Source organism: Eleginops maclovinus, chromosome 8 (genome assembly GCF_036324505.1).
Source record: "Eleginops maclovinus isolate JMC-PN-2008 ecotype Puerto Natales chromosome 8, JC_Emac_rtc_rv5, whole genome shotgun sequence".
In the NCBI taxonomy this organism is placed as follows: Eukaryota; Metazoa; Chordata; class Actinopteri; order Perciformes; family Eleginopidae; genus Eleginops; species Eleginops maclovinus.
Window position 1 is genome coordinate 2388290 of NC_086356.1, and position 25826 is coordinate 2414115.

Here is a 25826-nt window from a genome sequence, read left to right on the forward strand (position 1 = left end):
TGGATGGACGGATGGACGGATGGATGGATGGATGGATGGATGGACAGATGGATGAACGGACGGATGGATGGATGGATGGATGGATGGACGGATGGATGATGGATGATGGATGGATGGATGGATGGATGGATGATGGATAGGTGGATGGATGGATGGATGGATGGACGGACGGAGGGACGGATGGATGGATGGATGGATGGATGGATGGATGGATAGGTGGATGGATGGATGGATGGATGATGGACGGATGGACGGACGGTTTTTTGCTTTTAAATATTTTAAAATATGTAAATATAATATAAGTAAGAGTACTTTTACTCCTAATACTTTAAGTATATTTTACTAATCATACTTAAATACTTCTACTTAAGTACCATTCTTGATGCAGTACTTTCACTTCAAAGGTATATTCATACTTTTACTCTAGCAAAGAATCAGAATCATTTTTCCACCACTGATAAAAGCATGCTGTGTTCAGGTTGAATTGTAAAACTGGGACACTACACACTTTAAATCACCAGCTGTGAGATGATCTGCGGACACAAACTCAACACAAAAATGCAAAATCAACGGGAAAAAGTGGAATACTTTACATACTGAGGTTAGGTTGTAGTTTCTGGTAAAACAGCGTCACATATACGTCCTAACGGTTGTCCATCATCAGTTAAAATACCAACAACTCTCACACACAGATGTTAATCACGTTTTATGTGTCTTGAAAAATCACACACAGTGTTTCTGCAATAGCTCTTTAATGAGCCCCCCCACCCCTCCCCTCCCTCGGTGCAGATACACCAGCAAACACACAACACAAGTGGGTTGCCATCACAAACAGCAAGCAGGTGAAAATATTTGGATTCACACTCAGAGGTTCGGAGTACATGAAAGACTGAAACGTTGGCTTTAATTAAATGTATTTTGCCAACAGATTTAATTTAGAGCGGCAGAGCATTCCCTTACACTGACATGGACCGAGACCTAAAGGAAAAAAGTTACAGAAAGTGCAGAGTGGTTTCTATTCCTGGGGGAGGAGAGGAGCTTCGGACTCAGCTGTCACTCTGACCTCTCAGAACAGTGTAAGGCTATTAGCACATAGTTAACCGGGGAGGCACCTCACATTCCCAGAAGCCCCTGCAACAACCCCGCTCAGCACAGCTACGTGAGACGTGGAGGAAGAAATAGGTGATGCACACTTTAGCTGGGGTCTACAGCTACTAAATGTCTGTAAGGAAAGAGTTGGAGGACAAATCCATGAAGAGAATGATGGGTAAGAAGTCAGTCAACAGTATAAGATACGAGGCAAAAACCAAGGTGTATTTCCTGGTGAATTTTAAAGACCTTTAACACATTGAAAGGAGCGGGGCTTCTTCAGCCTAACCTCACAGTTCAGTGTTTTGGAAAGGAGAAAAGGTTGCAAACACCTGAACAGAAAGCCAATAAACTCACAGGTGGAAAAGTGTGACCACTAGATGGCGCTTACAAAATGACACAACACCATCGTACAGATAACAAGAAAATAATATAAGAAATACTTTGATGATTTTTAGCAATATTACCGGGCTAGATGTATCAGAGTAACCAGACAGGACTAAAGTCAATTTCCTCATCAAGCCGTGCATAAACTGTGGCCTGAGTTTGTTAAAGTTCAGCATTAAGTATTTTCTACTACTAATCTTCAAAGAAACCATTATTAACTTTCACATTTCTTGTCAGTACTTTTTAGATTAGATAAACTTTGTTGATTCCAATTTTTATAACTAATATCTACAAAAGAGAGCAGCACAATTGTTTGTAAAAAAAGCACGCTTTGATCCTGTATTTTATACAAAGTAAAGGTCAAGTCTTCGACCCTCTCCCTCAAAAGTAAGCTAAAGCTGGGCTATAAGAAGTCTTTTCAACCCAAACGTCATGTCCCCCTTCACCCCAACCAGACCTTAACCGTAGTGTTGTCACGAGCTGAAGACGTTCCTTTTTAACAGTGATTGTGACTAAAGTATTGGGGAATGGACAAGACTTTGGATAATCCACAAATAGAACAGTTTTTAGAGGGAAGTTAGAATCTGAACAAATGAAACCAAAACTATCTGCATGGGGAGATTCTAGAGGGAAGTTTGAACGTCAGCTTTTATATGTATTTGGATGAACTGAGGCATTAACTTTAAGCATGCAATACCCAATGATCTTGAAGTGGATCAAAGCTTCATTAGCATCAGCTTCACACCAGACTGAAGAGAGTGTGTGAGCTCTCTGTGTGGACACGCTGCTTTCTGTCTGCAGCTCTTTAACAATCAGAACACTATTGACCAACACATCCGCACACAGAGGGTCACTGCCACCGAGCCAACGGGCAGGGGGGAAAGTTTTCCACACACCCTGCTGTACACACTGCTGCTTGTTGTCAGCTACACACACAGGCAGCAGGACCAGCATTTATCCTTCAGCTGGAGCGTGCAGTGTGAAGATGAGCTTTCAGTCACAGTAAACATTATGGATGTCAATATTGATGGTGTCGTATCATATGTCAAGAAAGGCTCCTGAAGGCATGTTCCATCCCAGTCGGTCAGTCAGTGCTGGGGGAGGAAGATGCAGGGCGGCCTGACGTCAGACCAGTATCATCACTGACACAGACAGACACTCCTCTTTAGCTTTAAAGTTAGCAACCCCCCACCCCCAGGCTGCAGTATCTGTGTTCAGTGATCAACCTCCATCCTGCTCCAAAGCTCGCACTCGACTCTGACCGCTGTTTCTATCATGTTTCACCAAAAGTGCTTACGACAAGTCCCTGGAAGATTTACACAGGATACTGGCTTAGAAACATGCTCTTTCATGCACATGTTTAGATGAATGAGTGAGGATTTGTGTGACTTATCTGAATATACAAAGGGAAAGGAGAACATGTTTTGCATAGAATATAACAGAATACAAGCTACTCATCAAAACACCTTTTCTTAGTAACTATGCAATATCTACTGGCATAGTTACATACTTAAATTATATATATATAAGTATTTCATTATTCACGTGAAGTATCAAAAACAAAAACACCCTCTCTCAGATTTACGATGGAGCAAAACCATAAATATAAATGTGGTTTGCGGTGTTTAAAACATTCAATAATTAAATAAATTCCAACACGATGAGCTGTTGTTCCACTATTGTGCCAATGCAAGTTAGCTCTATCTCCACTAGCATCTACACAAGTACATTTCTGGATGGTTCCATAACAAATCTGGGTTTAGTTGCATCACATTAGCTGTTCAAATAAGGGGGAAAATGCAAATAAAGGACAACCCACCAAGTACTTCCATGACACTATTATCATAGAGCTAACTACCAGACCTATGGTACTGTTGAATCATAACCCATGTCTTTGAATGCCTCCTGAAGGACTTTTCATTGGGGCTCATATTAAACTTTAACATCACTAAATCTGCAAACTTAATTTAACATAATTGTGCTCATTTTAGATCTGAGCGTAAATCCAAGGGTGATTTATTTATCTTCTGCTCCTAAGGTGTGTTTGTGTAAGGCCAATACTGTCAGCTGCTTTAGACTTTTGATTATTATGTAGCAATAAAACCAGGGAGGGTTAAAGAGAAATGAGATGCTGCACCTTTCCCCCACCCTCCTCCATGTCTACGACCTGTGTGCTGCACCACTACGGGTAAACGAAGGGCAATTAGTACCTGTAACTGGTTTTGACCTTCCTACAGTCTATGGTATCCTGAGGGACTTGGCTACTGACACCTGGTTTGGCCCCACATCATTTCTGCAGGTGTATGGTAGAACGACAAAAATAACAATCCCAAAACAACTGCAGACTACAAACCCCAAGCAAAGAGGAAACAGGGTAGGTCCCACGCTTCAAGACTTTGAGAAAGGGGAAGTAGGATGTTAAGAAGCTAAAGCCCCCATGGGGTAAAGAGGCTTACATCAAGGAGGTCAGTGGTCCTGCATCAGGTCTCGTGGCTGTGGTCCAACAGTTGTGCAACTTCAAGTTCTCTCTTTACTCAAGATGCAGAGGGAAACATACTGATTTTTTTTATCTGACAGCTGTGGGTTTTCTACTGTTTGCAGAGTGATTGAAAGGCTGCCTCCACACGGCTCTCACGTTGCTACGGTTGCGCTGGCGGCTAGCAGCTAGCAGCAGCTAACGGTGTTTACAATGGAAACAGTGCGAACTACGTCAACACTGCTCACAGTAATAACCATAGACTGTATATATAAATAAGAATAACCTGAAGGGATCACCTGAGGGTGGTCGTTACGTATCTGCAACGACGAGACAGCCAGCAGATAGCGACCTAAGACGGCTAACACTGTTACTGAAAATTAGCTCAAGTGACCAAAACAGTTTTGAGCATCAGGCTGTTGACATGTTGGTCTCTTGCTCCATTTCTAAGTATGTCTCAATTGGCCAATCAAGGAACTGCAGTTGTAATAGGCGTCCTTTCACAGCCCAATGGGTCTGTACTTGGTAAAAGAAAGAGAAGCCGTGTTTGCAACAGAGGCAGACTGTCTTAAAGTCAATTATAAACCTGTGGCTTTCAATTGATTTGCATGGTAACCTTTACAGAGAAGCAGTGTGGAGCTACAACTCAGTTTCAAAAGGATTGTTCCAGCAAGGACACATTTATCTCAAAACTTCAAATTATATCATTTAAATAACTGTTCAAGGCCCAATAAGGTTAAATAACCCACAAAAAGGAAAACAGAATGGCTGTCCAAACTTATTTTAAACCTCACTAATCATCTCATGTGAGCCTTAGATTTGGATCAGTAAATTGAACTGGTGAAACTGAATTAAGTGTTTAATCCTGCTCCATCTTTAACAGCAACACTACAACTTTAAAACGCTGCTCACACACACAAATATCACACATGTTCCTTGATGTTGTAAGTATATTTAGCTAAGAGCATTTTGTTTCGTTTTATTCTGCTGCCATCTGCTGTTCACAATGAGTGTGACAGCTGTTGAGTTGTGAGGTATTACAATATATTTAAGTGGTTATGGATCTCATCATCAACGTATATTTATTGATAAATAAGACTATAAACACTTGATGGAAACTAGTACATTAGATCGATCATGCGCTGTACTTCTTGTGTTTGTAGAGCACTTTACAGAAGGGAATATTCTGCCAATTTCCTCTGAAGCTCCTTGACTCTGGTTTGCCTGCTTTGAATTTTCTATATTCATCAATCAATAAATACATAAATATATATATGTGGTTACTTTTTGTCTCTTTGGAGTCATTGTTTGTGTGTTTCACTTCAATTGGCATCTATTTGTGTTCATTTTGTCTCTTTTTGTTCATTTTGTCTCTATTTGAAGTCATTTCTTGCTGTAAATCAATGCATCTGTAGATCAGATCCCTATACTGAAATACTACTTTTCAGAATGGACCAGTACATCTGAATAATTTCCTTTAACCAGCATCAAGTCCAATACGTTATTTCCTGTACGGTGAGCTCTGATTGATATGCTTTTTCTTGATTGGCATACAATACCTTAAGCATGTTCTACTTTTGTTTTAGCCATGCTGGTGTCCACGCTGATGTATCTTGACAACAACTGCAGTGTTAACAGTCATGGCGTTCAGAGGATAAAGCCCTACTGACTGGTAATAATCATCTATTAGATTACGTTGAAGTGAAGAGAATATATATGTTACACATAAAGCAATGCTCTACTGTTGCAAGTGTCTGTTGGAGAACTTTGAGTCAAATAGTGAGGGACTGATTTAAATTAATAGAGCACAGACTGCAGTCAGGAGAGCACAGAGGAGACTTTGTTTTTCTACAGGCCGGATACTTGTGCTTAAAACTGTTAGGAATTAAGCAGGCAACTTGGACCCAAAAGCAGGACCAACAGGAGGAAGGAAAAACAACAAGAAACCCTAAAGCTAGTAGAAAAACAAAAAACTGAGAGCAGCTTAAATGAATACAAAATGAAAGGCACAAATCCATGAGGGAACATGACTTGGCACCGCATTCATTCCTGGTATATCCTTCTACCTGGGTCAGGTGTGTGCCTAGATTTAAAAAGAAGTGACCCTTGCAACTTTGAATAGTGGACCTGTATTTATTCCAGCATTTTCAGGTGATTTGTATTCAGTATGCACGGTTGAATAAAAAAAAAATGACTCCATGTGACCAAACAATCGACAACATCTTCAGATTCACTTTTAATTTATATCCGTGTCTTCAGCACAAAGACAGACAGGTGAAAAATGTGGTCTCAGTTTCTCGGGTTGTTCAATTTGCTCCACTACAACAATGTCTGACATGTCAACAACAACAGACGCAGTTTATCTGTTTACACACATGATCGGAAACATTAAAAAGTGAAAGACCCAAAAATAAAAGTCTGTAATAATTCCTCTGTGTGCATGAAAGGCTTCAGTGCTGCACTTACTGTACATGACATACATATCGCTTAAAGGTCCCCTATTATACTCAATATAGCCTCAGATATTTACAGAGCCTGTCTCTGATTGGCTGAAACACCAAACATATCATTGTTTCAGCCCTGTTCCTAAAGTGCTGATTCTGTGTCTGTAGCTTTAAATGCTAATGAGCTGCTGCTGGCCACGCCCCCTCTGAGACGTGATTGGTTAAAAAAAACACAATGGCGCTCTAGGAGGAGATCCAGGTGATCAGGTGACCTTGGTTGGTTAAAAGCTAATGGTTGCACAAGCCAAAAACATTGTGACACAGGGGACACACATTTATAGATAAAAGACATGAGGAAGTGGATTTTGCATAATAGGGGACCTTTAATGTTAGCTGTTTGACCGCATGTCTCTGTCTGTGTGTTTGCTTTCTACTCGCTCCTATAGCAGTGGTAATATAATACATTAGCTGTGGATGGACACTGGAAACAGTAAGCTCATTGTGGTCAGCCCTCCCTGAATTAGCATCTATTTTAAAGACCTTTAATTGCACTAAAATGTCTGTAGCAGCACAAATTCCCGGGAGCATGATAGCTGCCCGCTGCTCCTAGAACTAGGATGGGTTAAATGCAGAGGACCAATTTCACTGTGTGTGCTCTGCTGTGTGCATGTATGTGACAATGAAGAGGGTTTCATCCTCCCATTCTATAAGAAAAAATTAAGGAAAGAAAACACAAATTAAATAAATAAATAAATTCTGGAATCAGAAACATTTGATATGGCAAATTAATCTCAATGTCGAGACAAAATACAACCGTTGTGTTTCATGGAAAATGAAATACAGTGTGTGCTGTGATTGGTCGATATAATGTGGACATTTAAAGTCAAATCAGTGGAAAAACAGGAGTCCATCTTTAGGTTTATAAACTATGAAGTTGTGTAAATCAAAAAGCCATTCATTCATCTTAAAGAACTAATGAAATTAAGGCACTAAATGTCTTAAAGGGAACTTTTTAAAGGACAATGTACCCCTTTAATTCATCTAGAAAGACAACCAACACTGCTTTATATAATTTACAGTACCTTCATTTGTTCTTATCAATAATTTATCCATTAATTTGGCCCAAAATTAGTAAACCAATGAAGCCTAATCACAACTGAGCAGCTGAAAATAATTTAGACCCCTTACGTCAACCTTTATACCACATTTTATATATATATATATATATATATATATATATATATATTTCATGTATGAAGGCCTTTTAATGTAGGTGTTTTTCTGTAGTGTTTCCATTAAATGAAGGGGTTTCTTTCTGGTTATAAGCACAGTGTTTCAGCTGAAGGTGTAGGGGGGTAAAAAAAGAAGTTATATGATGTTGAAGAAGAATCTCATTGGACGTTAGTGCTCAGGTGTTCCTCCTCTAGACGCTTTCCTTCAGTCTTCAGTGAACCATTGGCTGCAGGCCCTCAGGTTCTATTACAACGTGCTGCATGTACAGTTCATGTTCTCCACACTGTGGGGGGGGGGGGGGGGGTTGTCTATAGCTTGCGCTCCCCGGCGAGGATGCTGTGGTAGATGGAGTCTGTGAGGGGAACGTAGCTTTGCTGCTGGTAGTCCAACACGTACAGGGGGTCGGAGATGGTGGAGGGGTTGAAGCCGCTCTGCACCAGCTGGAACTTCTGCTGCTTAAAGGTGCTCGTCATCTCCATCTCCTCCTGAGGGACAAACAGCAGCGTGTCAGTCACCGGGCAGGTTTCAGACTGAGTTATGTATTTATTTACACGTTTATTTAACAGAGAACCTTAAAAACATTGCTGTACCCCTGTCGGTTTGAATAATGGAGAGAAGTGGAGTCACAGTTCTTTGAAATGACCTCATCAGGTAACGAAATGCATGTCTCTCATTGGTTGGATGAAGAATGTAAGTTTATCACATCACAGTAAATCCAGAAATCTCTCCTGCTGTTTAAATTATTGAGGACAACCTTATTATTTAATACATGTAGTTTTAAAGGGTTTCTCAAGAACCAGAAATAATGATTATATGATATTAAAAACCTATATTATTTATATCTTAAGTGTGCAGTCCATTGCATTCTTCCTGTTTCATTCACAGACTACGGCACCACACTAATTGGACACTAGATGGAGTAATACACACACTGACGGAGCATGTGCTGCAGTGTGGAGACAACTTGTATTTTAATTATTTCCATTTGAAGCTACTTTATACTGTTCTTACACTGAAATTCAGAGGGAAATATTAATATTTCTAATCCACTACATTCATCATAACAATGCATCATGTTTTTAAAGACCATCTTGTGTTTTGTATACATCTCTGGGGATCATCCTTATTAATCCTGGGAGATTTAACCTCAGCCGGGACTAACACTAGTTGAATGTGTACACGGAGAAAAATATACTCATACTTTGTAATACTTATATTGTAGTTTTTACTCCACTTAATCATATTCCACTCTTTTTTTTTACATATAAAAACTATGATATGATCCTCTGTATCAGTTCTCCTAATAAAACCAGTATTTCAAGTTTCTAAAAACAGACAAAATACAAGATTGAAATGCTATTAATTTAATTTGTAAGTATTTGTATTTATTTATAATAAAATACTTTAAGAGAGCCATTTTACACAATGAGTACTTTTACTTTCATACTTGAATTATGCTGATACAAATCCACTTTGAATTCAGGACTGTTACTTGTAACGGAGTATTTCCTGATCAAGTGATTCTTACTTTTACTTGAGTAAAGGATCTGAGTACTTGTTCAAGTGCTTTGAATCTCAGCACTTCCACATGTAGGATTTACTGTACAGTTCACCACCACTGTAGTTAGTGAACACTCCTCATCATGACGAACACTCGTTACCTGAAGCCTGATGAACAGAGGGCGAGCGTAGGCCGGTAGATCTCTCATCACATGCTCGAACAGTTTGCTCCCATCGAAGGTGAAGCCCGGTCTGACGATCATGGCTGCCATGCCTGCTCTGCCCTCGTTCCCTGTGGAGAAACAGTGAGTGTCAGACTTCATCAGGAAGGGGACACTTGGCTGGAAATGCTTGTAATGATAATGATGTTTTTATATGTCTATCCTTTACGCTTACAGAGGCTTGTAAATGTCTATCTATATCAGGAGTATTTGGATAGCAGACCTGCACACACAAACACACGTCAGACATACCATTAATTTCCACTCCATACACGTTGACTTCTTGGATAAACTCCACCAGCCCCAGAGTCTCCGTCACCTCTGTCGTGGCTACATTCTCTCCCTTCCACCTGAAACACAAGATGAGGATTAACAGAGCAGGGACTCGTTGGTTTCCATGTGTCCTGGTGTGTTGCAGCCAGACACACAGGAGAGAGAGTGCTTTATTCTCTGTATTTAAATAATGACACTGCATGTGTTCCCTCTCTGTGCTGCAGATAGACTTGGACCTTCATGCTAACGCTGTCATAGTAAATAAAACACAATTGTAGGGATTATGTCAAACTGTTTTACATAACAAGACAATAAGTAGTAGTATATTTAATTGATAAATGCACATTATAGCACAATGCTGCCTTTTTAAACTGCAAAGCTCTTTCACTCTCAAATATTGATTTTCTGCACATACTGGTCATATTTCTACTGTACTTCTGTCTAATTTTATCAAAGTTTCTTAAAACAGTTGCTCAAAATAGTTCGAGTTGGTTTAGGAAGAAAAAGCATTGATCCAATTTTTACAATTTATACATTTCAAGTCTAAGAGCTGCTTCTAGGTATACAGGAAGTGATGTATGCTTTGTACGTGATGTGTCAAACATGTTATCCAACTGTACCTGAAGGTGTCCCCCACTCTGTCTTTGAAACTGATGAAGCCCTCCTGGTCTTCTGCCATGAGGTCGCCGTTGTTGAAGTATGCGTCTCCCTTCACAAAGACGTTCCTCATCAGCTTCCTCTCAGTCAGCTGCTTGCTTCCAGCGTAGCCGAAGAACGGGCTCAAGGCGCCCACCTTGGACAGTAGAAGCCCCGTCTCACCTAAGAGGAAAAAAGGACAGAAAGTCTAAAAACAAAACAAAATATTTTTACAATTTATATATTTTTTGGAGTTGCACTCTTACCCTTTTTCACTGGCTGACAGAAACCATGCTGATCCTTCACTGGTTCATCATTCACCATGTCATACTTTATTAGATCATACTTGAACAGGAGCTGTACAAAAGAAAAGAGAACATATTACATATTGGAAGATGATTTAAAATCTTGGATCATCCTTATAAAACATATCATTATACACAAACGGGAGAAAGTATTACGAGGCTTTCCTCTGCTTAAATGAACACTGACAGCTAAATCTAAGAATAACTTCATGTTGTACAACTGACAATTAGAATATGCTCTATATCTGTATTTTAAAAGGATTTACTGCCACAGGAATAGCTGTGAGAGATCCGAATATAGCCCAAGTCAGAGATTAGAGGTTAATACATAAAGCCACTGTTTTGTAACTCCTCTGTTTAACAGCTCCACAGACAAGCATTAGTGACGCTAATACCTTCCATAACCACGAGAAAGTCCCTTTAGGGCCAAACGGACTAACAGCTTAATCAATACAACTTTGTCCTTAAACCCAAAGTAAAAGATGGTGCTAATTCGTTTGTCATGTTCATTAGGATGGAAAGGACAGACGGACAGACAACCCTTAATGTCTTCAGCCAGAGCCATCAGAGGCAGAAGACCACATGCTACAGAAAGACATGTACTGTTGTATGACCATGCTATAGCGTTTCCACACAATGAACAGTCACTACACACAGTCCCCCTAAAGACCCCTGTGGTGGAGTCTTGCTTCATCCTGGATAATGCACAGCCACAGATGTCCTCTTGAGTTAGACATTTACCCCTCCCCCCGCCACTTACTACAGTTGACTCAGCTAACCATGTGCACACATTTAGAAGTGAAGATGTACCTGATTAGCAACAGAGCTGAGAGTGTGAATGTAGATAGTATGTGAACGCACCTTTAAACTAAACTATACACCTGGGTTGCCGTTTAATTTAATGAAATAGCCTGTTGGCTAACTCACTTTTAATGTTATAGCTTGTTAGCTAAAGAAATAGCTTGTTAGCTAACTCACTTTTAATGGAATAGCCTGTTAGCTAAAGAAATAGCTTGTTAGCTAACTCACTTTTAATGTTATAGCTTGTTAGCTAAAGAAATAGCTTGTTAGCTAACTCACTTTTAATGGAATAGCCTGTTAGCTAACTCACTTTTAATGTTATAGCTTGTTAGCTAAAGAAATAGCTTGTTAGCTAACTCACTTTTAATGTTATAGCTTGTTAGCTAACTCACTTTTAATGTTATAGCTTGTTAGCTAAAGAAATAGCCTGTTAGCTAACTCACTTTTAATGTTATAGCTTGTTAGCTAAAGAAATAGCCTGTTAGCTAACTCACTTTTAATGTTATAGCTTGTTAGCTAAAGAAATAGCCTGTTAGCTAACTCACTTTTAATGTTATAGCCTGTTAGCTAACTCACTTTTAATGGAATAGCCTGTTAGCTAACTCACTTTTAATGGAATAGCCTGTTAGCTAACTCTAACAACTCTTAACTCAGCTATTGGAGAATAGATTAACATATTGCATAGCAAACACCAAGTGGTTTTAGTGGTACTGTTACATGAATTAATCTGTTATCATTATTCTACAACTGAAATTCATTTGATGGATTAAATACATTTAAAATAGGATTTAAAACATGCTAGTAGGACGTACCGTAGCTTAAGACCATTATTTAATACATACAAGAATGACTGTATGCTATTTAAAGGCTTGCTGAATGAATGGGCTGCTTACTACAGAGCTTCCTGTCTTTGCACTTTCAGCTGTGCACGTGTCTTGTAATTGCTATATCACTTAATTCAATAATACAAATAAAATAATCTGTATAATACCCCCAAATAACAATCCCATTAGGGTTAAGAGCCAAGATAGCCAACACTACCATAACCTCATGCCTCACACTTGCACACATAACAGGTAAAACAGCATTCAGTGTGTGAACTGGTAGATCAACAAAATGACTTTTGAAAGAAACTGCTCTGTGAGATTCAGACAAGAGTCAACAAAGAGTTCCAAACAGCAATCTGTCAGAACACGCCCAGGTTTGAATACTGTAAGTGTAGCGTATTTATGGACCATGTACTGCAGAACTGTAGCTTGTATCCTCACTTAATGACTACACTCATAATGCTTTCTTGCAGTCATCAAGCTTTAGAGACGGGATGAAATATAAGTGTATTATGAATGCCGTTGACTGGTTGATAAACTACAGGTTTATTGAGGGAGTTATTATTAGATATAAGATAAGATATACTTTATTGATCCCAATTTGGGGAATGTTTTCGTCCCAGCAGCATGGATTAGACATTGCACATGAATTAAAGTAAATAAAATACATCAATAATGTAGGATGCTGTATCTATAAAGTATATATATTGAATACACAATATAGGGCAGTGTTCATTATGCTTGTCCAGCCTCCTAAAGGTAATACTTTATGACTTACTTTGACTCACCTTTACACACATCTGGAGCAAGTATTGATATTGATCTAATCTGAAATGACACATGCTTCATCCTAAAGTGACTTGAGTGTAGTGCACCGAATAGTGAATAGACCAATGGGAGCGCTCACTCTGTAGAAGAAGTTGGAGCGGCCCACCGTCCCGATCTTCCCGATGTGGTTCATGAAGCACAGGTTTCCCTCCGTGGAGCCGTACACCTCGCACATCTTCACGTTCCCGAAGCGACTCTGGAACTGTCGCCAGACGTCCTGCCGCAGCCCGTTCCCCACGCCCATCCGCACCTTGTGGACCGTATCCTCCTCTGTCTGGGGAGAGAAAGAGGACAGCTGATCATTTCTCCATGACGTGTAACATGTATTAGTTCATGTTAATGAGGATATGATGGAATATATACTTTCAAACCACAGCAAGAAAGAAAATGGTGTGTGTGTGTGTGTGTGTGTGTGTGTGTGTGTGTGTGTGTGTGTGTGTGTGTGTGTGTGTGTGTGTGTGTGTGTGTGTTTCATATTGGAATCTGCTTCCAGCTGATCTTAAAACCTGCTCAGGTTTTCCCACTTTTCCCCATCGTGTAATAAAATTGATTTCAGGCAAACATTGATTTCCCTTTTAATCTGAGATGTTCATTTATATGAACATTATCTTTATATTAACAAATCTGGTTTTTGTTCAGATTCAATTCAATTGCAGCCACTAGAGACCATTTCAACATGTTGTACCCATTACCCTCGTGGGAAAACAACATGAGAAAATACGAAGAATATATCACCCTAAATAATTGTAGTCCCTTCATTTAGTGGGAAACTACAAATGTATGCATGGCCGGAAAAACCCAAGAGATCCCCAGGGCACAGAGAGCCCCCTGCTTATAGTCATGTGGTTTCTAATTAAAGAACTAAATTGAAACGATTTCACAACCAACCGAAGCACTATCAGTACTGTGGGGATCCTGGGGCTGAGCATCAGTGGTCGGATTCACCTCAGTTGGTAATTCAGCCCCAAATATATCCATCACTAGGGGCAGCAAACAGACCTTAAGCAACGACTCTCCGAAATACAATGAAGGATAATACTGCACGGGTGAGAGGGTAAAGTCTGCAGCACCAACGGATTAAATGTGGGCTGAGTCCCATCGTAATCCTCTACCGAAGAATCCTCCTCACTGATAAGCATGATTAGGGCCACGTGAAGAAGGAGAAACATGAGGAATAGCGGGACATTTTTAAAAGTCCACATTTTTGGAAGGAAGTCAGAAATGTTTTTTAAAAAGTCGGATTTTTTAGGGAAAAAATATTCTGACATTCTTAAAAGCCGACATTTGGAAAAGATTCCAGACATTTCAAATATATCTATTATTTTTTTTAGGAAAACGGGATCATTTTGAAGAAATAGTCGGAAAATCCCAAAAAGTTGAAATTTTAAAAAAAATTCAGGAGTTTGAAAAGAAATTAGATCAGACACATTATTTTATTTGACATATCGTTAGGGACGCTTTTTACTCCATGCAATCAAAACAACTCACTCATTAAAGGTGTGGGGTGTTATCTTTCTGACCGCGTGGCAATAAAGGAACGTGGATATGTGTGTGTGTGTGTGTGTGTGTGTGTGTGTGTGTGTGTGTGTGTGTGTGTGTGTGTGTGTGTGTGTGTGTGTGTGTGTGTGTGTGTGTGTGTGTGTGTGTGTGTGTGTGCGCGCTCGGCTGAGTATCTGCCATGTCCGCACTGGGCATAATGACAGCAGCGATTGGTCCTCACGCCTGTGTGCTCACATTGACTTGGTGAAAAGTTGCTTATGTGTTGTACGTGTCCAAATCTCTAATTTGCCAATCAGTGGTGAGGACAGTCACCCACTCAGCCACATAACAGAGGGAGAGGGAACAAAGAGGACCACAGTGATGAGCTCTGCCCTCACAGTGTGTGTGTGTGTGTGTGTGTGTGTGTGTGTGTGTGTGTGTGTGTGTGTGGTGTGTGTGTGTGTGTCCACCATGCGAGGACACAAACACTGAAACAAAGAGACTGCTTGTCTTTCTGACACAGTTGCGCACAATTTCACTCAAACGATCCCCAAGTAGCAGGGACTGTAAGGAGTCTACAGAGTCTGCCTGCTGTGAGACGCATTGCTGCTCTGTCCGTCGCTCTACTCTAACTCAGTCACTCAATCAGTCATTAAGTCGTTTTGTAGTCTGATGTCTGGGTTACGATAACTTTGAGGTACACTAACGGTCCATCAGAAGCAGATGAAGCACTTCTTCACAAACTTTCCTTCAAATTCACACAGAAAGAAATCATTGCAGGACATGTTGCCAGAACGTGGCGTACACACAAACACGGAGACTTTAAGCGTTTCATGGCAAACCAGAGGGTCTTTTAAGGGGTATACTTTCATAAGAAGGTACATCTTTAGCAACAAAGAGTCATTCAGGCATATTTTTACAAATATTCTTTCAATTTAAATGTAACTGAATTTCAATTATAACGACGTTGTATAATTTTATATGTATCCACGTTTCTGGACTGTGCAAGGTTTATGTTATTATTGTTTATTCCAAGATTTAAGCCATAAAGCAGACTCAGACGCACAGGTACAAGAGTGTAAAGGGGCGTTAGGCTAGTAAGACAATGGAAGTCTACCAGCATGAAACAAAAAAAGTCTGCACCCGCGTTCGATTGTGTGGTAGTGTTTATTTTACTATATCCAGTTTAATAGTGTCTCTAAGTTTGTAGTGAACCCTCAAGACTTACCTGTGACTACAGGTACTGCTGTACAGGTACCGCTGTGACTACAGGTACTGTAGTCACAGCGGGTCTTCATTGAAGGTGTTTGAATGCTTTTGAACGAGGGTCATGAGTTTTATTAACACTCAAACAGCAGCTCACCTGAGGCTGGTTGCAGAGGTACCTGCAGAGTTCACCGATATACTGGAAGACCGTCACGTTGTGTTTCCTGCAGTCGTTCCAGAACTGGGAGGCAGAGAACTTCTTCTTCAAGATGCAGGTAGCACCTGTGAGAAACAACAGTGGCATTAAAGTCATCGTTAAAGGATAGGATTCCCCCAAATCAACCCTAAAACTCAATGTATATAATTTCCATATACAGTTTATTTGAAATATTTGAGTCTTTTTCTAACTTTATTACAAGGCTTAGTTAAATACTTGATTCTGATTGGTCAATTTCAACATTCTACAGTCTGCTATTTCTGTGTGGCAGAGATATTATTTTAATGTATATATGCATCATGTATGTAAACACTAAAGGGAACAGCAGAAGAAGACAGACAGGAAGTAAACACTGAAGGGAACAGCAGAAGAAGACAGACAGGAAGTAAACACTGAAGGGAACAGCAGAAGAAGACAGACAGGAAGTAAACACTGAAGGGAACAGCAGAAGAAGACAGACAGGAAGTAAACACTAAAGGGAACAGCAGAAGAAGACTGACAGGAAGTAAACACTGAAGGGAACAGCAGAAGAAGACAGGCAGGAAGTAAACACTGAAGGGAACAGCAGACGAAGACAGACAGGAAGTAAACACCAAAGGGAACAGCAGACGAAGACAGGCAGGAAGTCAACACTGAAGGGAACAGCAGAAGAAGACAGACAGGAAGTAAACACTGAAGGGAACAGCAGAAGAAGACAGACAGGAAGTAAACACTAAAGGGAACAGCAGAAGAAGACAGACAGGAAGTAAACACTGAAGGGAACAGCAGAAGAAGACAGACAGGAAGTAAACACTAAAGGGAACAGCAGAAGAAGACAGGCAGGAAGTAAACACTGAAGGGAACAGCAGAAGAAGACAGACAGGAAGTAAACACTGAAGGGAACAGCAGAAGAAGACAGACAGGAAGTAAACACTGAAGGGAACAGCAGAAGAAGACAGACAGGAAGTAAACACTAAAGGGAACAGCAGAAGAAGACAGACAGGAAGTAAACACCAAAGGGAACAGCAGAAGAAGACAGGCAGGAAGTAAACACTGAAGGGAACAGCAGAAGAAGACAGACAGGAAGTAAACACCAAAGGGAACAGCAGAAGAAGACAGACAGGAAGTCAACACTGAAGGGAACAGCAGAAGAAGACAGACAGGAAGTCAACACTGAAGGGAACAGCAGAAGAAGACAGACAGGAAGTAAACTCTGAAGGGAACAGTAAAAGAAGACAGGCAGGAAGTAAACACTAAAGGGAACAGCAGAAGAAGACAGGCAGGAAGTAAACACTGAAGGGAACAGCAGAAGAAGACAGACAGGAAGTAAACACTAAAGGGAACAGCAGAAGAAGACAGACAGGAAGTAAACACTAAAGGGAACAGCAGAAGAAGACAGACAGGAAGTCAACACTAAAGGGAACAGCAGGCAGGAAGTAAACACTGAAGGGAACAGCAGAAGAAGACAGGCAGGAAGTAAACACTAAAGGGAACAGCAGAAGAAGACTGGCAGGAAGTCAACGCTGAAGGGAACAGCAGAAGAAGACAGGCAGGAAGTAAACACTGAAGGGAACAGCAGAAGAAGACTAATTGTTTCTTAGTCGAAGCAATACAATCATTTCAATGAACTGAGTTGAAATCAATATATTATCTGAAATGATTGATTCATTTAGTAAGCAGTCATGTAATAAGTGGGATAATGTGCTCCACGTCAGTGTCTGGTTTACCTGTTGTGTTCCTTTTCTCAATATTGACTGCACAAACTGCATTATCTCGTACATAAAGTCCAGTTACTGTTTGTCCTGTCCTCATGACGATTGTGCAAAACGTGCTCAAACACATCTAAAGGGCCAAGAGGTTATTCTGCTGCAGTCATCGTTATTTTTCAAAGCATGCTTTTTGAACAAAGTTGCCCATCATTTTCCTTAAGTGGATCATCTGATATAATCTGTTATTCATCTTTATTTGGACAGGATGTGGCATCTCAAACCTGATCCGGAGGTGTGTCACTTATCTATATGAATGATCAAAGTTCATGTAGACACTTCATATTTACTTTCTGACATTATACACTTGGTTCAGGCAGATCTGATTGTCCATATGATGACATATAGGGGACAGCAAGCAAAAACTGTGTTAGAGGGAATGTTCTTCTGTACTTAATATAGTATAATATCTTGGGTATTCTTCCCTGCTGCTGTAGAGGATCTGCTCTGATACCTTTCTAGTCTTCCAACCTCTCAAAGAGCTTTTACACAACATGCTATTCACTTGTTCACACACACCTAAAACTGTGCCTTCAGGAGCAATTTTGGGATTCAATATCGTGCCAGAAGACACTTTACCTGCGGAGCCACTCCTATATTTACACCACCAACTATTACATTAACTAGATACTGAATTATTTCCACACAAATCTCCAAACTTCAGCAAGGAAATAGAAGCTTTCCGATCAAACTCACAATGTTTTTCCCCTCGAGACAAAATATCACCCCTAAGGCAAATGCCAAATGAACACAAAGGCCTGAGATACCCCCGATTCACCCAACAGAGAGTGGGAACACTGGTTTGGCTCCCAGCGCACCCAGAGATACCTCAAACAGAACACTGGAGGTACAAAGGGTCAATAGCGCTCTCTTTGGCCTACTAAACTAATCTATTGCAAACAACCAATGACGTGATGTCTGCCAGTTTCATGCGTTAGCAAAGCTATTTTGTTTGAGGGTGTTCTCTGTATCCAACAGTACAAAACAACACTGTTGACTGGGACACGACTGTCATACCTGGAGAGAAGAACCTGGAAGTGCTTTCTAATATGTTACCTATCTTACACTACTGTCTGGTATCTTTAGAAGAGTCCTAGGCTTGGCTATTTGTGCCGAACCTCTTTAAAAAAAGACAGCATTGGGATATTCCATCAGATCAATGAGCTCCAAAAAGGATTAAAGGTCACTATAAACGTTTCTCTTCCCCAAGTGTTTGACAGATACCTTTTCTAAAGTGGCATGATTGAGAAAAGAGTCATTGTCTGGTAGAAGAATGACCACTGATAATGAGCTTTGAGCCACATTGAATGAGTATATTTGTCCTGAGGGTTGCTTACAGTCAGATGTTGTGAACCTGCCAGGTTGATGTCTACTGTACGGCCTTGAGGTATTGCTGCTATCTCCCTTAAGGAGGACCAGCTCTGGCTCTTTGTGATTGCCAGTTCATGACTGAGCTCACCACGCAAGAGATCTTCAGAATTGGTCGGGCAACCGCTGTGTCACCTCGTGGCTGCAGCTGTACCTTCATAATAAACCTTCAGTGTTTGCCATCAAGCCTCCGTGTCTCTCTGAGATTCGTCTCCATTGCTCCAGAAGTTTCCATTAACCTTAAAACCTAAGAAGGACTTGGATTTTTCCAGGAGGGTCAGACCTGCAGATCGGTTCCTGGCCTGCAGGTAGATCCTCCGTCTGGCAGGTTTACACCTCACAAAATACATTTCAACCTCTGAAGTAGCAGTACACTGGCCTCACTCAAGGTCTGTCAGCACACACTGCAGAGATGGTTATTGCTAGCATTGAGGGGCAATGAACTGTCAACCAATATGTGAAGGTTGGTACAGTGAACCATTGTACAAAGAGGGAAACAGCACCAATAATATTTTACATAACAGGGTCCAGTGTCTTCCTGTGAAGCCTCTAATTAAGCGGCTGGTTGGAGTGAAGGGTTCCCGCTGTTTAGAGGACAGGAGGTTATATAACTCATCAATTCAACTCACATCAAAGCTCAACTCATTATAAGTGTCAGGGGTGTTTCTGATTGGTCATCTTGCTTTAAATGTGTAGATTTCATTCGACCAGATAAAGAATGCAACAAGCAGTGATGAGTATGAAGACGTATGGAGAGGCCTACCCAGTTCTATGGTTCCTCCTATCCCGATGAGCGAGGCAGCACTGTGGTAGAGCGGCAGAGGGACGTACATGACATCATCTTTGGTCGCTCCAAACGCCCAGAACCCCGCTGCCGCCTTCAGGCTCTGCAGGTGAGTGATCACTGCAGCCTTAGGGAGTCCTGTGAACATGGGAAGACATCTCTGCTACATTAGCTGCAATGCTAGCATAGAGCAGGGAGTGCACAGAGTAACCCATGACAATGTAACATAGCATGCAATGAAGTGGTGCAGTGATGAGGTATTTTGTAGGCTTAGCTGGAAGTTAGCATCTAGAGGGCTACCTTGGCAAAAAGCAATGGGATCTTTCGATTGGATTTTGGAAAAAATATCAGCAAGTAAAAAGCTAACGTCAGGCTATAAATAAACCAGATCATGACTTCACGTAACCACCGCTAAGCTAAAGGCGGCTAATGTTCAGTGTGATGACGTTTAGCAGTCTCATTTAGTCACTTGTAAGCAGGCTTAAATGTGTGATAACCTGAGACCTTATTTCTCAGGAACCTTGAGAACCATCCAACATATTTTAAATAGAAACCAGAAATTAGGCGTCTCTTGGAGTGACTATCATTTCTTCCATGGAGGTGAGAGTTGGTCTTCTGATATGCAGGAACTTGAAAAGGTTGAATGTCATATTTCTGTTGCCAATCTTGACAAGACACATCAACATCGAACAGATCTGCAACCTCCCTTTTCTCCCCGTGCCCCCCCTCGCTCTGTGGTAGAGAACCTCTTCAGCTCACATTGATGTTCATGTGATAAACATGTGAAACCAAGCTGAATTAGCAGAACTCAAAGCCCTCCTGTTCTGATGGACGGATGACCTCCAGTGGAAACAAGCTTTCCCTGTCATCCTGCAAAAGCCTGATGCCACGGCCAAATCAAAATGGGTTGTGGGGTTAATAAACAACAGTGATTTCCCCAAATTGTGAATGAAAGCATATCAAGTTATTTAAAGTCGAATGACGAGTCAGAATATCTTCACAGGGGAGAGTTGTCGGGACCCCCAGTAGAAGCTGGAGATGTACGACGTGGGAGCGCTGTTACCATCACACCAACGGCAAACACAGGCAGATGTATGGAGGGATTTTCTGCTAGAGAAAGTCCCACAGCGGGGACATTTACGTCGCTACAGTGAGTGAGTGAGTGAGTGAGTGAGTGAGTGAGTGAGTGAGTGAGTGAGTGAGTGAGTGAGTGAGTGAGTGAGTGAGTGAGTGAGTGAGTGAGTGAGTGAGTGAGTGAGTGAGTGAGTGAGTGAGTGAGTGAGTGAGTGAGTGAGTGAGTGAGTGAGTGAGTGAGTGAGTGAGTGAGTGAGTGAGTGAGTGAGTGTTATTGGCACCGTATGACAGCTTTGGTAGAAAAGCTGCGGGGAAGCAAAGCCTGAAAGAAACACAGAGATTTAAAAAGTAACTTCTTCCTGAGCGATGAAAGAAAACTCACCCGTGGTTCCAGAGGTGAAGATGTACAGGTTGGGGGTTTTGACGGAGGTGACGGCCCGCAGCGCTGCTGGCACCGGCAGCTCGGAGGCGTCCTGCACCTTATCCAGCAGAGTGTGCACGTGCGGGTGCTCGCTGTGGCTCTTCATGGCCCACACCTGGATGTTGTCCTCCTGCAGGCTGCTGAGGATCCCGTTCATACTGTCCACCAGATCTGGGAGACGGAGAAAAATCAATCATTAATTTTTATTCAATTATTCCACTTAAACTTGTGCTTGAGTAAAAGTAGAAGTACTCAGATCTTGTACTTGAGTAAAGTAGAAGTACTCAGATCTTGTACTTGAGTAAAAGTAGAAGTACTCAGGTCTTGTACTTGAGTAAAGTAGAAGTACTCAGATCTTGTACTTGAGTAAAGTAGTAGTACTCAGATCTTGTACTTGAGTAAAGTAGAAGTACTCAGATCTTGTACTTGAGTAAAGTAGAAGTACTCAGGTCTTGTACTTGAGTAAAGTAGAAGTACTCAGGTCTTGTACTTTAGTAAAGTAGAAGTACTCAGATCTTGTACTTGAGTAAAGTAGAAGTACTCAGATCTTGTACTTTAGTAAAGTAGAAGTACTCAGATCTTGTACTTGAGTAAAGTAGAAGTACTCAGATCTTGTTCTTGAGTAAAGTAGAAGTACTCAGGTCTTGTACTTGAGTAAAGTAGAAGTACTCAGGTCTTGTACTTGAGTAAAGTAGAAGTACTCAGATCTTGTACTTGAGTAAAGTAGAAGTACTCAGGTCTTGTACTTGAGTAAAGTAGAAGTACCAGAGTGTAGGAATACTCTGTCACAGTAAAAGTATTCTAAATGTTCCTCCAGTGAAAGTAGAAAGTACTCTCCTCTAAATGTACTTAAAGTAGCGACAGTAAAAGTAGTCATTGTCTGATTGGTCCATTTCAGAATAATATCTCTGATATGTTTTATAATGATTGATCATTAAAGTGTTCTCAGAGCTGGTAAAGGTGCAGCTAGTTTGAATGGCTTTGTATACTGCAGGGTAGCTGCTGGATTTACTGCAGGTGAACTAAAGTCTGATTTAAGGGCTGATTATATTTACCATCATTCATCCTAATCTGCCTAGCAACTAAAGGGATTAAATACATGAATAATGTACATGATGTAATGATGTAACCAAAAGTGAAACACAGTTCATGAGTCTGCTGTTTCGGGATCCATTCCAACATTTAATTGAGTCTTCCTTGGCCGATGCTACTCACTTTTATTGGGTCAATTTGTTCCTGCCACCCTGTTGACAGACAGACAAGACCTAACCCAACATAACCTCCACCTCTGAGTTTATATCCTATGGGAACTGGGCTTATGTATGGCACTACATCCACTCTTATCAGTGCCTCTGTGTTCCAGCTCTCCTGTTTGGGGGGTTGTGGTGTGGACAGCGGCCCGGACCAAAATCATGCTTGTTAGGTTGAGCAATGATCTTTGGTCACATGGCTGCAGCGTGGGGAATCCTATTAACTGTAGAAACAGGATTCTTCAATGCACCATGGGAGCAAGCTGAGTTTGAGTCTTGTTGTTCTCAGAGTTTTTAAATTGCGCAATCATTCACTGGAACACCCAACACTGCTAGCATATGTCAAAAACTAGCATTTCAATAAGTTAACAAAGAAAATGTTGATACCTGCAGCTCAGTTCATGGACAATATTGCGTAGCCCTGATAATCATACCCCACTGTATGGAGGATTAAGAGCTAATGATGTAGAGATATGTTTCTTGTGCATGTTAGGATACTCATTGACAGACTACACTGTTGATGGACAGTGCACAACATTTTTAAAAGGGCTCCTTAAAAACTAGGAAATTAGTACTGTGAAGTAAAAAAATGTGTTGTTGTACTTTACTTGATTATGTTCACATTATACTTTAACTTTACTACATTTTGTGGGCAAATATTGTACTTTTTACTCCATACATGTATTTTAATATGAAGTTACCATGCAGAGGATATTCATGCAAATTACAATCTATTATTATAGGTTAAGCTACCCAGTAGTTCATAAAGTAATTCAAATACACCGCAAGTGTAACACTGAAGTGATGAACTAATTAGTACAATTTGAATGCAGGGCTTTTACCTTTACCTGAGTATTTGTACACTATTGCTGGTTTTTCTTACTCAGTTCTCGTCCTCCCTGAGTACAGTTGAAGTGTGTGATATTAGATAAAATGCCATTGATTTCTGTGATGTTGAGAAGGCTCAGTGCCAGGTGTCCATAAGAAGTGATGTGAGAGTTTTACCTGCACCAACTATCAGAGTCTTGGCCCCGCAGCAGTTCACGCAGTGCAGCAGAGACTTGGACTTTATGTTGATGTTCAGGAAAGCCACCGAGCAGCCCACCTTGGACAACCCGAACCAAACGTTCAGGAAGTCGGGCTCGTTGCTCATGAGCAAGGCAATGCACTCTCCTTTCCTCAACTTCACCTTCTCCAGGAACACATGCGCCAGTCTGTTGCTGCGCCTCTCGATGTCCCCGTAGGTGTGCACGCTTCCCTCGTAGATGACAAAAGGTTTGTCCGGGACGCGCTGCGCCTGCTGGATGAACCGGTCCAGAACCGTGCGCACGCTGGATCTCAGCTTAAACAGCTCCACGGTCACCCCGTATCTGATCACCCTGAGCAGAAACACAAGGTCCCTCCAGAAGTACGGGAAGCAGAGTTTCTGCAGCACATGAGCGGAGAAAAACCCCGCGACCAGGGCTGAGAGCCATCCCAGAGAGGGCGTCATGTCTGTGGCTGTGGGTCAGAGAGAGGACCCGACGTTGCTGATGGAACCAGGTTACACCATCAGAGTTATATACACATACTGAGAGCGTGATGTAACCCAGTAGAAGTGGTAGTAGCTCAGGATGGTTAAGTCATAAACACATGAGTGGATAAGAGAAATGCTGCCTTCAAAATAAAAGAGGACCATTTCAGACAGGAGGAAGGGATGACATTAGTTTATGGAAGTAAAACAGCGTGAACAACCAGGTACCTTAAATGATCTAATCACCACGCTTCCAACTAGTTTGGAACATATAAAAACGGTTTGTATTCCTTTTTCGTTTTAAAGTGTCTCATAACGTTTTATTTTGAAGTGCACACTCACTTCCGGCATATCTGGTTTCTGGCCACTACTTTCTGGGAGCGTCATCACGTGACAGTTGCTGGGCAGTGAGTGAGTGGGCGTGTCGCGAGGTGTTTTCCTCTTTTCAAAAGCCTGATAACAGAGGGACTGTGTTCTGGCGGTAAACGGAGTAAACAGGGGGCTGAGAAACTTCGGCTTTGGAGGAAAGGGTTACTGTATATATTTCTGAGATATGTATGTATTTGTTTCCACTCATGGCAGTTATTATAAAACAAAACATGAAGCTGTTTTTTGTAGCCCATGGTGGAAAGGAGCCCTTACTCAAACACGAGGTGGTATGTCAGTCACAGCTGCTTACAACCAATACTTACAGTAACATCAAACCAAAACAACAATCTACCATCATCTTCATGCTGTGTAATCATTCTGTCTTTGTTCACTTTCTTAAACCTAAAGATCTTTATAAATCATTTGGTAAAGACTTCAACAGTTAAACGCCAACTACAGAGATACACATCTGCTTTAAAGGGCAAATTGATGCTTGGAGTTACATTTCCTCCTGCTCATCACCTGAATTTAAAACAACAACAACAGAAGAAACTAAAACTCTTCTTAAGGATAAATAGCAATAGAAAGAAATATCTGTATTTCAGACCAATGGCAGCTTTTGCAACTTGCTGAAAAGGGGTTTGTTGCTTTCACATTTTCTAATTAGATTTCAACGGTGCATCTTACTCTATCCATCAGGTCAACAACAGTGTCAGTAAAGTGCAGTGGAGAGGGGTGTCTCTGCAAATGATGTTCAGACAGACCAGGGTTGAGATAAGTCTGTTGCTCAACATGCATCATAAGCTTGTGAGGTCAGTTATATAGGGGGATAATACTGTCCATGGAAGAGAGTCTATGTAAATACATCCTTGTAACTTCACCACAATGAGGTCTCTGTTTACCAACACGTTGAGAACTTGTTGAAATAATTACTCCACTGGTTTTATTCTTTGTCATAAAATGATGGGAGGAAACATTGGATAAAGAATGGAAATGAAAGCAAGGAGGAGAGGAGGTGCAAACGTGGGAATGAGAAAGGGCTACCCTGCCCTGATTGTCTCCCCCTCTGTCCCCGTACCTTGTCCTCGTCTCTCTTTGTCCTGTGCTTGTTTGTCTTGTCTAGTGAGTCAGGGAACCAGCTTGTCGTCAAGCCAGAGAAACCTTATTGCTCCGCCAATAGTGTCTTGCCATTGTTTAGCATTTTCACTCTTGAAGAGTGATTTTGTTCCCCGTGTTAATCAGAAAATACTTCTTTGAAACATCTGTCTTCAACAACTTGTGCATTTGATTTCATGCCCCAGAAGTTTTGTTTTGTTATCCTTCAGATAAATGGTGTCGACGTTGTGTAAGAACATGTAGTGATCTTGCTTTTTCTCTCAG

General features: G+C 41.1%; 1 protein-coding gene across 1 annotated transcript; it reads right to left on the reverse strand.

The window, feature by feature from the left end:
- Positions 1–6175: 6175 nt before the first annotated feature.
- slc27a6 (solute carrier family 27 member 6) lies at positions 6176–24142 on the reverse strand. The gene is made up of 10 exons (XM_063889889.1): positions 23570–24142; positions 21276–21485; positions 19799–19957; positions 15863–15987; positions 13100–13294; positions 10526–10616; positions 10244–10442; positions 9603–9700; positions 9291–9421; positions 6176–8114 (listed from the first exon to the last, which is right to left on the reverse strand). The coding sequence occupies exons 1-10, from the start codon at positions 24054–24056 to the stop codon at positions 7938–7940; spliced, it is 1872 nt and encodes a 623-aa protein (XP_063745959.1). The 5' UTR covers positions 24057–24142; the 3' UTR covers positions 6176–7937.
- Between the last annotated feature and the right edge of the window lie 1684 nt (positions 24143–25826).

Bases quoted from the DNA above. Each gene is read 5' to 3' on its own strand.
- slc27a6 (XM_063889889.1), bottom strand. From the start codon at position 24,056: ATGACGCCCTCTCTGGGATGGCTCTCAGCCCTGGTCGCGGGGTTTTTC. The intron at 13,295-15,862 runs GTGAGCTGCTGT...TTCTCTCCCCAG, and splicing joins ACCTCTGCAACCAGCCTCAG to ACAGAGGAGGATACGGTCCA. The intron at 8,115-9,290 runs GTAACGAGTGTT...TTTGTCCCTCAG, and splicing joins CTCTGTTCATCAGGCTTCAG to GAGGAGATGGAGATGACGAG.